This window comes from Pelobates fuscus, chromosome 9 (genome assembly GCF_036172605.1).
Source record: "Pelobates fuscus isolate aPelFus1 chromosome 9, aPelFus1.pri, whole genome shotgun sequence".
Taxonomy (NCBI): domain Eukaryota; kingdom Metazoa; phylum Chordata; class Amphibia; order Anura; family Pelobatidae; genus Pelobates; species Pelobates fuscus.
Genome location: NC_086325.1, coordinates 171,871,435 through 171,885,023, shown reverse-complemented (window position 1 = coordinate 171,885,023; position 13,589 = coordinate 171,871,435). Strand labels below are relative to the sequence as shown.

The 13,589-nt window shown below is 48.2% G+C and overlaps 1 protein-coding gene across 1 annotated transcript in view; it reads right to left on the bottom strand.

Moving 5' to 3' along the window:
• Nucleotides 1-868: 868 nt before the first annotated feature.
• KCND1 (potassium voltage-gated channel subfamily D member 1) overlaps nt 869-13,589 on the bottom strand; it is a 111,341-nt gene continuing 98,620 nt past the window's right edge. The window contains exon 6 of the mRNA XM_063433165.1: nt 869-1,267. Within this exon, the coding sequence (XP_063289235.1) occupies nt 1,060-1,267 (208 nt within the window). The 3' untranslated portion in view covers nt 869-1,059. The remainder of the gene's footprint in view (nt 1,268-13,589) is intronic.

The following is a 13,589-nucleotide window of genomic DNA, read 5'->3' as shown; positions in this document are numbered from 1 at the left end:
TGTTGTGCGTGTATTGTGACACTGTGACACTGACACACTATATTGTAGTGTTGTATGTGTATTGTGACACTGTGACACTGACACACTATATTGTAGTGTTGTGCGTGTATTGTGACACTGGCACACTATATTGTAGTGTAGTGCCTGTATTGTGACACTGACACACTATATTGTAGTGTAGTGCCTGTATTGTGACACTGACACACTATATTGTAGTGTAGTCCGTGTATTGTGACACTGACACACTATATTGTAGTGTTGTGCGTGTATTGTGACACTGATACAGTATATGTAGTGTTCTGCGTGTATTGTGACACTGACACAGTATATTGTAGTGTTGTGCTTGTATTGTGACACTGACACACTATATTATAGTATTGTGCAAGTATTGTGACACTGACACTATATTGTAGTGTAGTCCGTGTATTGTGACACTGAAACACTATATTGTAGCGTTGTGCTTGTATTGTGACACTACACACTATATTGTAGTGTAATGCGTGTATTGTGACACTGACACACTATATTGTAGTGTTGTGCGTGTATTGGGACACTGACACACTATATTGTAGTGTTGTGCGTGTATTGTGACACTGACACACTATATTGTAGTGTTGTGCGTGTATTGTGAAACTGACACACTATATTATAGTGTTGTGCGTGTATTGTGACACTGTGACACTGACACACTATATTGTAGTGTTGTGCGTGTATTGTGACACTGACACACTATATTGTAGTGTTTTGCGTGTATTGTGACACTGACACACTATATTGTAGTGTTGTGTGTATTGTGACACTGACACACTATATTGTAGTGTAGTGCCTGTATTGTGACACTGACACACTGTATTATAGTGTTGTGCGTGTATTGTGACACTGACACAATATATTGTAGCGTTGTGCGTGTATTGTGACACTGACAAACTTTATTGTAGTGTTATGCATTTCGTTGTGAGCTGATTGTCTAATATAATCGCGCTATTTGTAAATTGTTGCAGCTCTTCTCTTTGTCATGGTATCACTGTTGAGACACTGTATCTGTGTGTCATTGAGTGGCTACAGGCTGGATATTCTGACTGTCTCTTGGTAATATCTGGCTGTGATGCTGGAGTTTCTCAGAACGGCCGCACTTGGCGAGGAGAGCTGGCTTTCATCGGGGCTGTTACCCGGGGGAGTTGGGATACTTATAATGGCGGCTGTAAGATCGGACGTCTCACAGTTCAGCTTCAGGTTTCCATGACTTCTGGCGTTGAGACTTGATCGACTACAAAAGAAACACCAGACAGATCATAAATAATGAGACAAGAGACAGCAGACTGTATGCGCAGGGACAGGAGACCCCACCCCAGAGCAGACTGATCCTGCAGGGACAGGAGACCCCACCCCAGAGGAGACTGAACCCGCAGGGACAGGAGACCTCACCCCAGAGCAGACTGAACCCGCAGGGACAGGAGACCCCACCCCAGAGCAGACTGAACCCGCAGGGACAGGAGACCTCACCCCAGAGCAGACTAAACCCACAGGGACAGGAGACCCCACCCCAGAGGAGACTGTACGCACAGGGACAGGAGACCCCCCCCCCCCAGAGCAGACTGTACGCGCAAGGACAGGAGACACCCAGAGCACAGGGACAGGAGACCCCCACACCCAGAGGAGACTGTACGCGCAGGGACAGGAGACCCCCCCAGAGCAGACTGTACGCGCAAGGACAGGAGACACCCAGAGCAGACTGTATGCGCAGGGACAGGAGACTCCCCCAGAGGAGACTGTACGTGCAGGGACAGGAGACCCCCCCAGAGGAGACTGTACGCGCAGGGACAGGAGACCCCCCCCAGAGCAGACTCTACCCTCAAGGACAGGAGACACCCAGAGCAGACTGTGCGCGCAAGGACAGGAGACCCCCCCAGAGGAGACTGTACGCGCCGGGACAGGAGACCCCCCCAGAGCAGACTGTACGCGCAAGGACAGGAGACACCCAGAGCCGACTGTACGCGCAGGGACAGGAGATCCCCCCCAGAGGAGACTGTACACACAGGGACAGGAGACTCCCCCCAGAGGAGACTGTACGCGCAGGGACAGGAGACCCCCCCCAGAGCAGACTGTACGCGCAAGGACAGGAGACACCCGGAGCAGACTGTACGCGCTAGGACAGGAGACCCCCCCAGAGGAGACTGTACGCGCCGGGACAGGAGACCCCCCCAGAGCAGACTGTACGCGCAAGGACAGGAGACACCCAGAGCAGACTGTACGTGCAGGGACAGGAGATCCCCCCCCCCCAGAGGAGACTGTACACACAGGGACAGGAGACCCGCCCCCCAGAGAAGACTGTACGCGCTGGGACAGGAGACCCCCCCAGAGGAGACTGTACACGCAGGGACAGGAGACCCCCCCAGAGCAGACTGTACGCGCAAGGACAGGAGACACCCAGAGCAGACTGTACGCGCAGGGACAGGAGACCCCCCCCAGTGGAGACGGTACGCGCAGGGACAGGAGACCCCCCCAGAGGAGACTGTACGCGCAAGGACAGGAGACCCCCCCAGAGCAGACTGTACGCGCAAGGACAGGACGGAGACACCAGAGCAGACTGTACGCACAAGGACAGGAGACCCCCCCCCAGAGAAGACTCACTGACAGAGAGAGGAGACTCCGCAGAGCGCACTGTACCCACACAGAGAGAAGACCCCCCCAGAGCACACAGTACCCACAGAGAGGAGACCCCACCAGAGTGGACTGTACCCACAGAGAGAATAGACTCCCCAGAGCACACTGTACCCAAACAGAGAGGAGATCCCCCAGAGCGCACTGTACCCACACAAAGAGGAGACCACCGTACAGCGCACTGTACCCACAGAGAGAGGAGACACCCCCCCCAGAGCACACTGTACCCACACAGAGAGGAGAGCCCCCAGAGCGCACTGTACCCACACAGAGAGGAGAACCCCCCAGAGCGCACTGTACCCACACAGAGAGGAGAGCCCCCAGAGCGCACTCTACCACACAGAGAGGAGAGCCCCCAGAGCGCATTGTACCCACACAGAGTGCAGACCACCACACAGCACACTGTACCCACACAGAGAGGAGAGCCCCCAGAGTGCACTGTACCCACACAGAGAGAAGACCACCGCACAGCACACTGTACCCACACGGAGAGGAGACCCCCCCAGAGAGCACTGTACTCACAGAGAGGAGACCCCCAAAGCGCACTGTAACCACACAGACTTCCCCAAGAGCACACTGCCCCCCCCCCCCCAGAGTGCACTGTACCCAGAGAGAGAGGAGACCCCCCAGAGTGCACTGTACCCGCAGAAAGAGGAGACCCCCCCACACCAGAGCGTACTGTACCTGCCAGAGATCAAGTCCTGGGGGGGGGGGAAAGTGTGGGAACACACCCAAGATCCACCCCCCACACCCCCCAAAAAAATGATTATACGCTTGTATCCATATATATTTCTCAGAAAATACAGTGGAACATTTATTGTAAAGTGCCAGTTTACAAAGACATCTCCAAAATTCAACAATCACTCACACACATTCACTGACAGACACACACACTCACTGAAAGACATACACACATTCACTCACAGACACACACTGCCAGATATACACACAGACTCACTAACAGATAGACACACTGACAGACACACACACTCATTCACTCACACACACACACTGCCAGATATATACACACGGACTCACTGACAGACAGCCAGACACATGCACACACTGACAGACACACACACACTCACTCACTCACACACACACCGACAGATATATACACACGGACTCACTGACAGACAGACAGACACACGCACACACTGACAGCCAGACACACACTTCCCCCAACACTGACAGATTTTTTTTTTATTACATTGCTACATTAAAGCTTACAGTGGCTCTAGCAAACATTTTGTTTGCACCAAAACACACTTTTGTAACTTCCAACAGCATGCATATATACATATATATATATATAAATGCAAAATGAACATGTATCCAGCTAAGCTGGACTTCCTAACCTTCTGCTTTGTACACATTAAAGGGACACTGAAGCGTTAGGAATACATATCTCTCTTCCTGTATTCTTAACGTTACAGTCTTAATGTCCCTAATTCTGTTTTAGGACCTCCCTGTCTGCATGTGTGACGAAAGTAACCTTGTCACTGGCTTTTGGAGGTACCTGCTGGCCAGCCTCTTGCCTCAGGACTGGGCCCTGGAATATACCTTGCCCAATGCACTTTAAAAGGCTCTGTTCATGTGAAGTATGTACATTTGTACTCCAGACAGAGAGACCGACGGTTAGCCCCAATTCTCTGGAACTGTTTTGGGCATAGGACCATGTGCACGGTCGGTCAAAACTATGACTTCCAGGAAATTCCTGAAACCCTGCTTTGATCTGGGTGATTCTTGGATATGTTGTTCACCCAGATCGGGGCCATCAGGGGATGTGACTTTTATAGGGATATGGTGTATTTTGGGATACTTATTGGACTTTGTAAAAATGTGCATTTTTTCCTGCCTGGGGATAATGATGTTAATGCATTATCTGACTTAATTATATCACAGGCAGAGGGGAGGGATTGTGTGCTGTATGTGGGAGTGTCATTCATTGTCACATTGTTTTCATTGGTTTGTACACTTTGTGTCCCTGTGCCCAACAAGGTCCATCTGGGTGTCACCCTTGTTGGGAAACTTGCATAAAAGACCAGTGTGCCTCCATTAAAATTGAGTTCCTGTTTTACACTCAGGGCTCGAGTCCTGCAGAAACGCATGGGAACGCCGTTCCCGCTAGTGATCCTGTAGGACCTGCCCAGGGGGCGCAATGTCGCTGTGCTGCCTCATTTCTCCCCGTCCCCAGCATAGTGCCGCCCACAATACACTGTCTGCTGTCAAGATGCAGGCGATGTGCCCGCTCACACTACACCCGCCCCCGCGGTAGTTTACTGAGGAGTGAAGCCTGCAGTGGGGGGGCGTTTTACTTCACTTCCTGTCAGGCCCTGCTAGAGGATTACCGAGCAGGGAGAGGAAAGATCATCTCTTTTCAGCTACTTACACCACCAGCGGTAAGTAGCCATGTTTTATTTATTTTTTCATTAAATAATTATATATCCAGCACAGAGCTCCACAGAGCTAAATCTTATCGTTTATGTGGAGCTCTGTGTTTTATTGGTCCAACAGTGCCACCTCACTTCTATTCCTCTTATGCTTCCTCTCCCCTAAACACTAACAGCCATCCCTCTCTCACCCCTATTACTAGCAGCCATCCCCTTCTCCCCATCACTAGCAGCCATCCCTCACTCACCCCTATCACCAGCAGCCATCCCCTTCTCCTCCCATCACTAGCAGCCATCCCTCTCTCACCCCTATCACTAGCAGCAATCCTCCTCTCTCTGTTACCAACAGCTATCATCCTCTCTCCCTCCCATCACTTGCAGCCATTCCTTATCTCCCTCCCATCACTAGCAGCCATCCCTTATCCCCCACCCATCACTAGCAGCCATCCCTTATCCCCCTATCACTAGCAGCCATCCCTCACTCACCCCTATTACTAGCAGCCATCCACTTCTCCCCATCACTAGCAGCCATCCCTCACTCACCCCTATCACCAGCAGCCATCCCCTTCTCCTCCCATCACTAGCAGCCATCCCTCACTCACCCCTATCACTAGCAGCAATCCTCCTCTCTCTGTTACCAACAGCTATCATCCTCTCTCCCTCCCATCACTAGCAGCCATCCCTTATCCCCCTCCCATCACTAGCAGCCATCCCTTATCCCCCTATCACTAGCAGCCATTCCTCTCCTCCTCTCATCACAAGCAGTATATGTCTGTTTATGTATGTCTCTGTATGCCTTTCGTCTGTTTGTCTCTGTATGACTGTGTGTAAATCTCTGTATGACTGTGTCTGTGCGTGACTGGTTGCTTGTTTGTATTCCTTTTATGACTATGTGTCTGTATGGTTGTGCCTTTGTGCATGTATGTATTTGTACCTGTATATCTATGTCTGTATGGTTTGGGAGGAAAAAGCCAGGCAAAGGGGCTTGTGGTGGGAGAAAGAGACACAGAAAGTGGTGGGGCAAAGAAAGAGACACACAAATGGGCTGGGGAAAGAAAGAGACTCAAAAGGGCTGTGAGGAGAAAAGAGACACACAAAAGGGGCTGATGAGGAAGTAAGAGAAACACAAAGGTTGTGGTAGGAAGAAAGAGATATACAAAGGGCCTGGAGAGGGAACACAGAGTGTGCTGGGCCCCCGTGTGCAGCGGTTGGCTCTCTCCACCATACCACTGGACCACCAGGTGATCTCCCCCCTCCCTGGCAAGGTAAGAAGCAGGGAAGGGGGAATAAAGAAATATGAACACATAAATTAAAGAAAATGCTTCCCCCCTATCATCCAGCACACACGCACACACACACACATCATCCAGCACGCACACACACACATCATCCAGCACGCACACACACACATCATCCAGCACATACACACACACACATCATTCAGCACACACACATCATTCAGCACACACACACACACATCATCCCGCACACACGCATCTTCCAGCACACGCACACTGCATTCATTACACACAATCTGCACTTACTACAAACACACTACATTCATTATACACACTCTGCACTCACTACAAACACACTACATTCACTATACACACTCTGCGCTCACTACATTCACTATACACATTCTGCATTCATTATGCACACTCTGCACTCACTACAAACACACTACATTCATTATACACACTATGCACTCACTACATTCACTATACACACTCTGCATTCATTATGCACACTCTGCACTCACTACATTCACTATACACACTCTGCACTCACTACATTCACTATACACACTCTGCATTCATTATGCACTCTGCACTCACTGCAAACACTACATTCACTACACACACTGCATTCATTCTACACACTCTGCTCTCACTACATTAATTGCATACACTCTGCACTCATTACAAACACACTACATTCACTATACACACTCTGCACTCACTACAAACACACTACATTCACTACACACACTGCATTCATTATACACACTTTGCACTAACTACAAACACACTACATTGACTATACACGCTCTGCACTCACTATAAACACACTACATTTATTATACACACTGCACTCACTACAAACACACTACATTCATTATACACACTCTGCACTCACTACAAACACACTACATTCATTATACACACTCTGCACTCACTGCAAACACACTACATTCATTATACACACTCTGCACTCACTACAAACACACTACATTCATTATACACACTCTGCATTCACTACAAACACACTACATGCATTATACACACCCTGCACTGCACTATATGCATAGGAGTATAAATTATTTAATTTTTTGGGGGGGGGGTTGGGGGGTGCGGGAATCTTGGGTGAGTTCCCACACTTTTTTCCCCAGGACTTGACCCCTGTTTACACGCAACATAGAGTCTCATCTCATGTGTGGGAGAAAAGGCTGTATCTACCATGGGGATTGCTATATCACTATACTCCCCAGGAATTATAATCACTAGCTCTTTTAAGAGCTGTTCCTGCTATGCTCTCTGGAGTAGGAGAGGTTCACACACTGGAAGCTGGATCCTGGTCTTGGATCCAGGGTGGGTGGAGGACGGCGAGTTCCCAGCCAAGCTGTAACCAAGCTGTCTGGTGGAGTGCTTGGAGTCCTCGGTGTGGTGGAACCAGCCTCGCCACTGGGCATTGGAGAAGACTGATTGCCAGCCTCCTGCCATGTGACTATGGCCCCTGGGATATATTGCCTGCTCTCCTGTACTGCTGAGGTTTGCTACCAACTAGGTGGATTTGGCTATGGAGCTTGTCTAGTGCCCTCTGTTGGTAGCAACAGCAATATGCACTACATGAATAGCAAGACCGGTTCATTTTCATATTCGGGTAGATTTGCATATTGCTAATTCTGCAGGCATGTGAGATAGTTTCTGTTAATTATTGTCTCCCCCACCTCTTTAAAAATATGCCATTGTGTTATAATAGGTCACTGTATGTTGCCTGCTATGATTTGACTGTTTGTAATTTTATTGAGTTTTCACAGCAATGTTAATGTAATGACCATATGGGCTAGTCCCAAGGAAAATAACGTTGTAGACAGTTCTTCTTCACCCTCAACCTAGAGTCCTGTCTCTTATTGGGGGGAATATGCTACAAGGGATTGCTGTGGTCTGCGTATTTCCTTGTTATAATTACTCTGAAGTTCTTGTAAGATCTTGTTCCGGCTTTGCTTTGATGGAAGAGAAGTTTGGCCTGCGGTGGTTCTGGTGTCGGTTACAGTGCTTGGGGTCCTCAAGAAGCGCTAGGAGCATCCTTCAACGGAGGTACCCAGTCGGGGTGCAAGGCGGTACGTTACAAGGACATATGAGAGATCCTTGTCCCATACTTCCGGAATCTTCCGCACCTAAGATCCTTAAAGGGACAGGTCTTGATGGATACATCATCTGGTAATACCCAAAGTAGATTTTTCCTTGACATCACCGCTGTGCTGAAGTGCCCTTCACCACTTGTGCCTGGAGAGGACTAATTGCCAGCCTCTTGCCTTGTGGCTATGGCCCCTGGGAAGTATTGCCATTTAAAAAGTCTGATTGGGCTTATTGGATTTTGGGACACTTTTTCTGTGCCTCTTCCCCTCCCCCGTTTCCTGTCCCGTTGTTCTCCAGCAGGGCGTTGTCCCAGGGACACTGCCTGACTAGTTGAAACTGGCTGCTTTGTCCCTCCTCAATCTCTTATCAGCCCTTGCTATTGTTTAACCCCATGGCGATTTGACTGTGTTCGTGGAACTCTTTTGGGCAGGAAAGCCATGCTTGCGGTCAGTCAAATAGGACTTCCACCAAACTTTAAAACCACTGGAGGGAATTGTATGATTTTTGAGTATGTTTGTATATGGAGTATGCTGATTCCGAATATGTAATTTTTATGGCTGTATATATGTATGTATATTTTAGGAGTTCTGAATGTTGTATGAAACTGTATATTTTCCTGCCTGTGATAATTAAGTTAACCCATTGTGTACAGTAATTATATCACAGGCAGAGGGGAGGGTTTGTGTGTCCTAACTGGGAGTGTCTGACTGTATTGTATTGTGTTTGATTGGCTGTTCCACAAGACCACGTGGGTGGTAACCTTGTGAGAAAAGTTGCATATAAGACAATAAACCCTCAGACTGCTGAGATTCCTGCTTGACCCTCAATACAGAGCCTCGTCTTGTACTTGGGGGGGATTATTCGTGTATTTTCCTATTCGGTGCTTAGGAGTGTTCGGTAGCTGACCTTGTATTCGGGAAGGGAACATCTTTGGCGGTGTTAACCCCTTCTATACCTTTTCATACAAAGCCCTGATTGAATCAGGTGCGGCATGAAACCTTTTAGCCATGCATTTTGTTAAAAAAACACTTCATACCTATCAAGGAGAGATCATCACTTCTGACTGTTGAGGCTATTGATGGGAGACCTCTCTCTCAACCTCTGATTACCCACAAAACCTTGCCTATTAACATACTATAGGAGCTTTACACAAGGAAAACATAACATTTCAGATAATTGCTTCTCCTTCTTGTTAGGATTTCTTTGGCTCATTAGGCACAATCCTCATATTGACTGGACTAAGAGGGAAATACTGGAATGGGGTAAAGACTGTATTGAGAGATGTGTGTTACTCAATACTAAGAGAGTGGGCATCGTTACTTTGCCTACTGCTACACCTCAGACATCCGAAATTCCCATACAGTACTGGGGGGTTAAAGAGGCGTTCAGTAAGAGACAGACTAATATTCTACCTCCTCACAGATCGGATGATTGCTCCATAGATCTGCTACCCGGTGCTATTCCCCCTAAGGGGGCAGTGTATGCCTTAGAATCATGGATGAGTACATCAAAGATTCCTTAATTAAAGGCCACATACTTAAGTCGTCCTTGCCTGCAGGAGCAGGGTTCTTTTTTGTATCGAAAAAAGATGGAGAATTACACCCATGCATTGATTAGAGGACATTAAACAAGATCACCATAAAAAATGCCTATCCCATTCCCTTCATCTCCGAATTGTTTGACAGGCTCCAGGGTGCTAAATTATTTACTAAACTTGACCTCGGGAGTGCGTACAATTTGGTAAGAATTAAGAAAGATCATGAGTGGAAAATGGCATTCAACACTAGAAGTGGGTACTATGAATACCTTGTCATGCCCTTCGGGTTATGCAATGCTCCGGACGTATTTCAGGACTTTATTAATGACGTACTCAGAGACTATATTTATTATTTTGTTCTAGTATACATGGATAATATCCTTATTTATTCCCCCGACCTCCAGACTCATCATAAACATGTCAATTAAGTGCTGCAAACTATGCTTGAAAATGGGCTTTATTGCAAACTTGAAAAATGCATCTTTGGGGGGCGGAGCTTGACTCCAAGCGGACCAGACGTACCTGCCAAGAGCTCCTGCGTCTGGGGCCAAGATTCTGGGTGTACTGCCCGACCACTTGGTGACATTGGCTGCAAACAACAATCAACCTGACCGGAGGACACCACTGGACCCGGGGATACCCGACTCGAGTTTCCCCGAGCTTGTGCTGTCCAAATCGAGGCTTGCGGCCTAAACCAGTGGGAGCCGCGGAGAGACGGCCGCTCTCCCGGTTCTCTGGCTAGCGGAGGGACGCTCACACATCGCTAGCCCCCCCCCCCCTTGGGACCGGGGGGGATATCCCGGTCCTCCACAGAGTACTCACCTAAACGTTGCTGGGAAGCAGGGGGCATCCGGCAACCAAAACCTCCCGAGCTGTCCACACGAGGCACACAAGTTAAAATGGCCGCCGACATAACTTACATGACATGGGCCCACTTTGAAGAGCGCATTGAAAAAGCCTTTAAAATCCTGTGGTCTCGATTACGTGCTGAAATCAAGAGGCAACCAAAACGAGACTTACCTCCACAGACATCAGCAACACGGCCAGCACTGGCCAGCACACTCACAGTGCAGCCGGCTCAATGGAGGGGAGGAAAGAGGAAGACGGCGCCTCCACTCTGCAGACGCCACTCCAAGATCTGCCGCCACCCACCTAGACCTCAGCCCACACGGGGACACATACCCAGGCATTGCTCACAATCCCGGGTGCTCTATGTTCCTCGACAATGCCAGCTACAAGCAGGAGGGTCCCAGGATTCCATCCAAACCGCGGGAAGCAAACGGACTGTCCTGGACTGTCTCAGAGCATGGGGCTGGCGGGGTGGCCTTGTAGAATCCCAGTACTTGATTGTACTTTGGGGTAGGCTGTATGGATCAGTGGGCATAGGATGATGATCCTCCTCAACAGGGCCCCACTCCCCACAGGCATCTAGACCAATATGGAGTAGTGCTCATGTCCCTGAACCCCCCATTTTCAGCAACTTACCGGTCCGAACAACAAGTTTAGTTTTAGTTTTACCTTATTTTGTGCTCATAGTTTATTTTAATCTTGCACCAATATGTGGCATTAATCTAGCACGTATCGCCTAGATGCTCCGCATGGGCACTGTGCCCTCCCTTAACCTTAACATTTAACTACCACTTAGGCAGTCAAGCGAGATATATCACCTCTTAGCCACTCAGCCAAGCAGGAGCACACTGGTGTAATCTTGTTCATATAATCTTGTGTAAGGGCTCTGAATAATGCCAACTACAAGACACACTATGATGCTTCCCATGTTTTCGTGTAACCTAGTTTATCCCCTCATAGTGTTTGAAGCTTGCTATTGTAATTCATTTTTGATCCTGTTTATACTTAAAAATTGTGCCTGATATGCATGTGTCCCACATGCAAAGCGGAAGAAAAGCCTGAGGATTGCCTTTGGGGCACCACAGGCCTGCCTGTATCATTTTCACGCACTGCAAAAAAAAAATAAAAAAAAAATGCATCTTTGACCAGACAGAGGTACATTTTGGGGGGTATAATATTTCAGCCTCTGGTTTCCAAATGGATCCTCGTAAACTAGAGGCCGTTCTACACTGGCCATTACCTAATGGGTTAAAGGCCATTCAAAGGTTTATTGGTTTTCCTAATTACTATAGGAAATTCATCAAAGGGTTCTCTTCTGTTATAGCCCCCATCACCAACATGACACGTAAGGGTGTGGTGGAATCTCGGTAAAAATAAATTTAGTAGGCCGAGATTACCACGTGGCATGTGTACGTGCATATGCTGACGTATCGATCAGTTGGTTGCACGAGGCAAGATACGATCAGTAGTGTACGGAGCATGTGCAAGAATACAGGATGTAGTATTCCCCTCCTCCATTGTGCTGGACAGGCCATGCGGTCAAGCAGGAAGTTAATTCTTATTTGTATTGATTGGTCAAGAGAATGTGCGGGTGGAGCTTAATATGGGAGGAGTTATGTGCCTATATAAGGAGCCTGCACTATTGTCCGGGGCTCAGAACTTGCTGTATTTTGGTGACATTAGTCCCTCTGAGTCCCGATCGGTGATCCAATAAAGAATCTCTTCCTTCCTGAAGAAACCTGTGTCCATCTCTCTGTGCTTGGCTTCCGTCAGTTTCTCCGGTATCATTTGGTGCATTGGCCGGGAAGCTCATCGTTCAACGGTAGCTGAGAGGCAGAGGCGTGAGACGGTCTATCTTTGCCCACGTTCTCTACGGCTGCACCCCTGAACTTCTGCGTGGACCTCCCTTCGTCTCGGCGCCACTGGTCTGTTGTCCAGGAGATCATCGGCCTCTACGTAAGAAGTGCTGGGGTGTCCCCGTCGATGAGTGTGAACTCAGGTTCAGGAACGAGGAGGTAAGACAACTGCTGTTTTAGACGGCAGACCCACTAGGGGTATACCGATTGTGCGGTAGGCCCATAAGGGGTTTGAATTGTGTATGGAATCTGCCCCCTCTGTCGGAGGGAAGGAGCGAAGGCGCACCGCTCAATCGAACGCTCTTTAGTAAGACCGTTTGATTTGGTTAGTCAGGCGGGGTTCTGGTGTAAATAGCCCTAGCCGGACACCGGTGTCTTGTCTAGACTAGCGTTCTAGGGTGTATATTTTGTTCGCTAGGTCGGAGGGACCGGGAGACTAAGCGGCGTCTGTGTAAATTCGGTTCGCTAGCTCGCTATATGTGGTGCTTGGGCAGTGTGGCTAACCAAAACGGATGTAGATAGTTTTAGGTAGTCCATTCAAGGTACTGGCCAATAGTTTAGTTGGGAATTGTAAATGTGTTAAAGATTGTTAGTAAAGTGTATATCTTGTTAGATAGCGCAAGCTCAGCCGTCTAGCGAGAGTGTTAATAGTGTGTTGCTGTATCATAGTGCACGGTACCATAACCCTGTATATTTACTGACACTGTATATAAGTACTAATCATTGTCGTCTATAGCATGTTTAACACCATAACCACTAATAATTGTATTGTGACCTTAAATTGTGCTTTGACCTATGCTAACCGTACTGTAACCGCTATTTGTAAAAGACGATGTTACTGGGGTGTGTTATAGACGGGTAATTCATATATAGAGAATTATAGCGTGGGTGACTGTATAGTTTCGCCAAAGGGCACAATATTGATTATCTA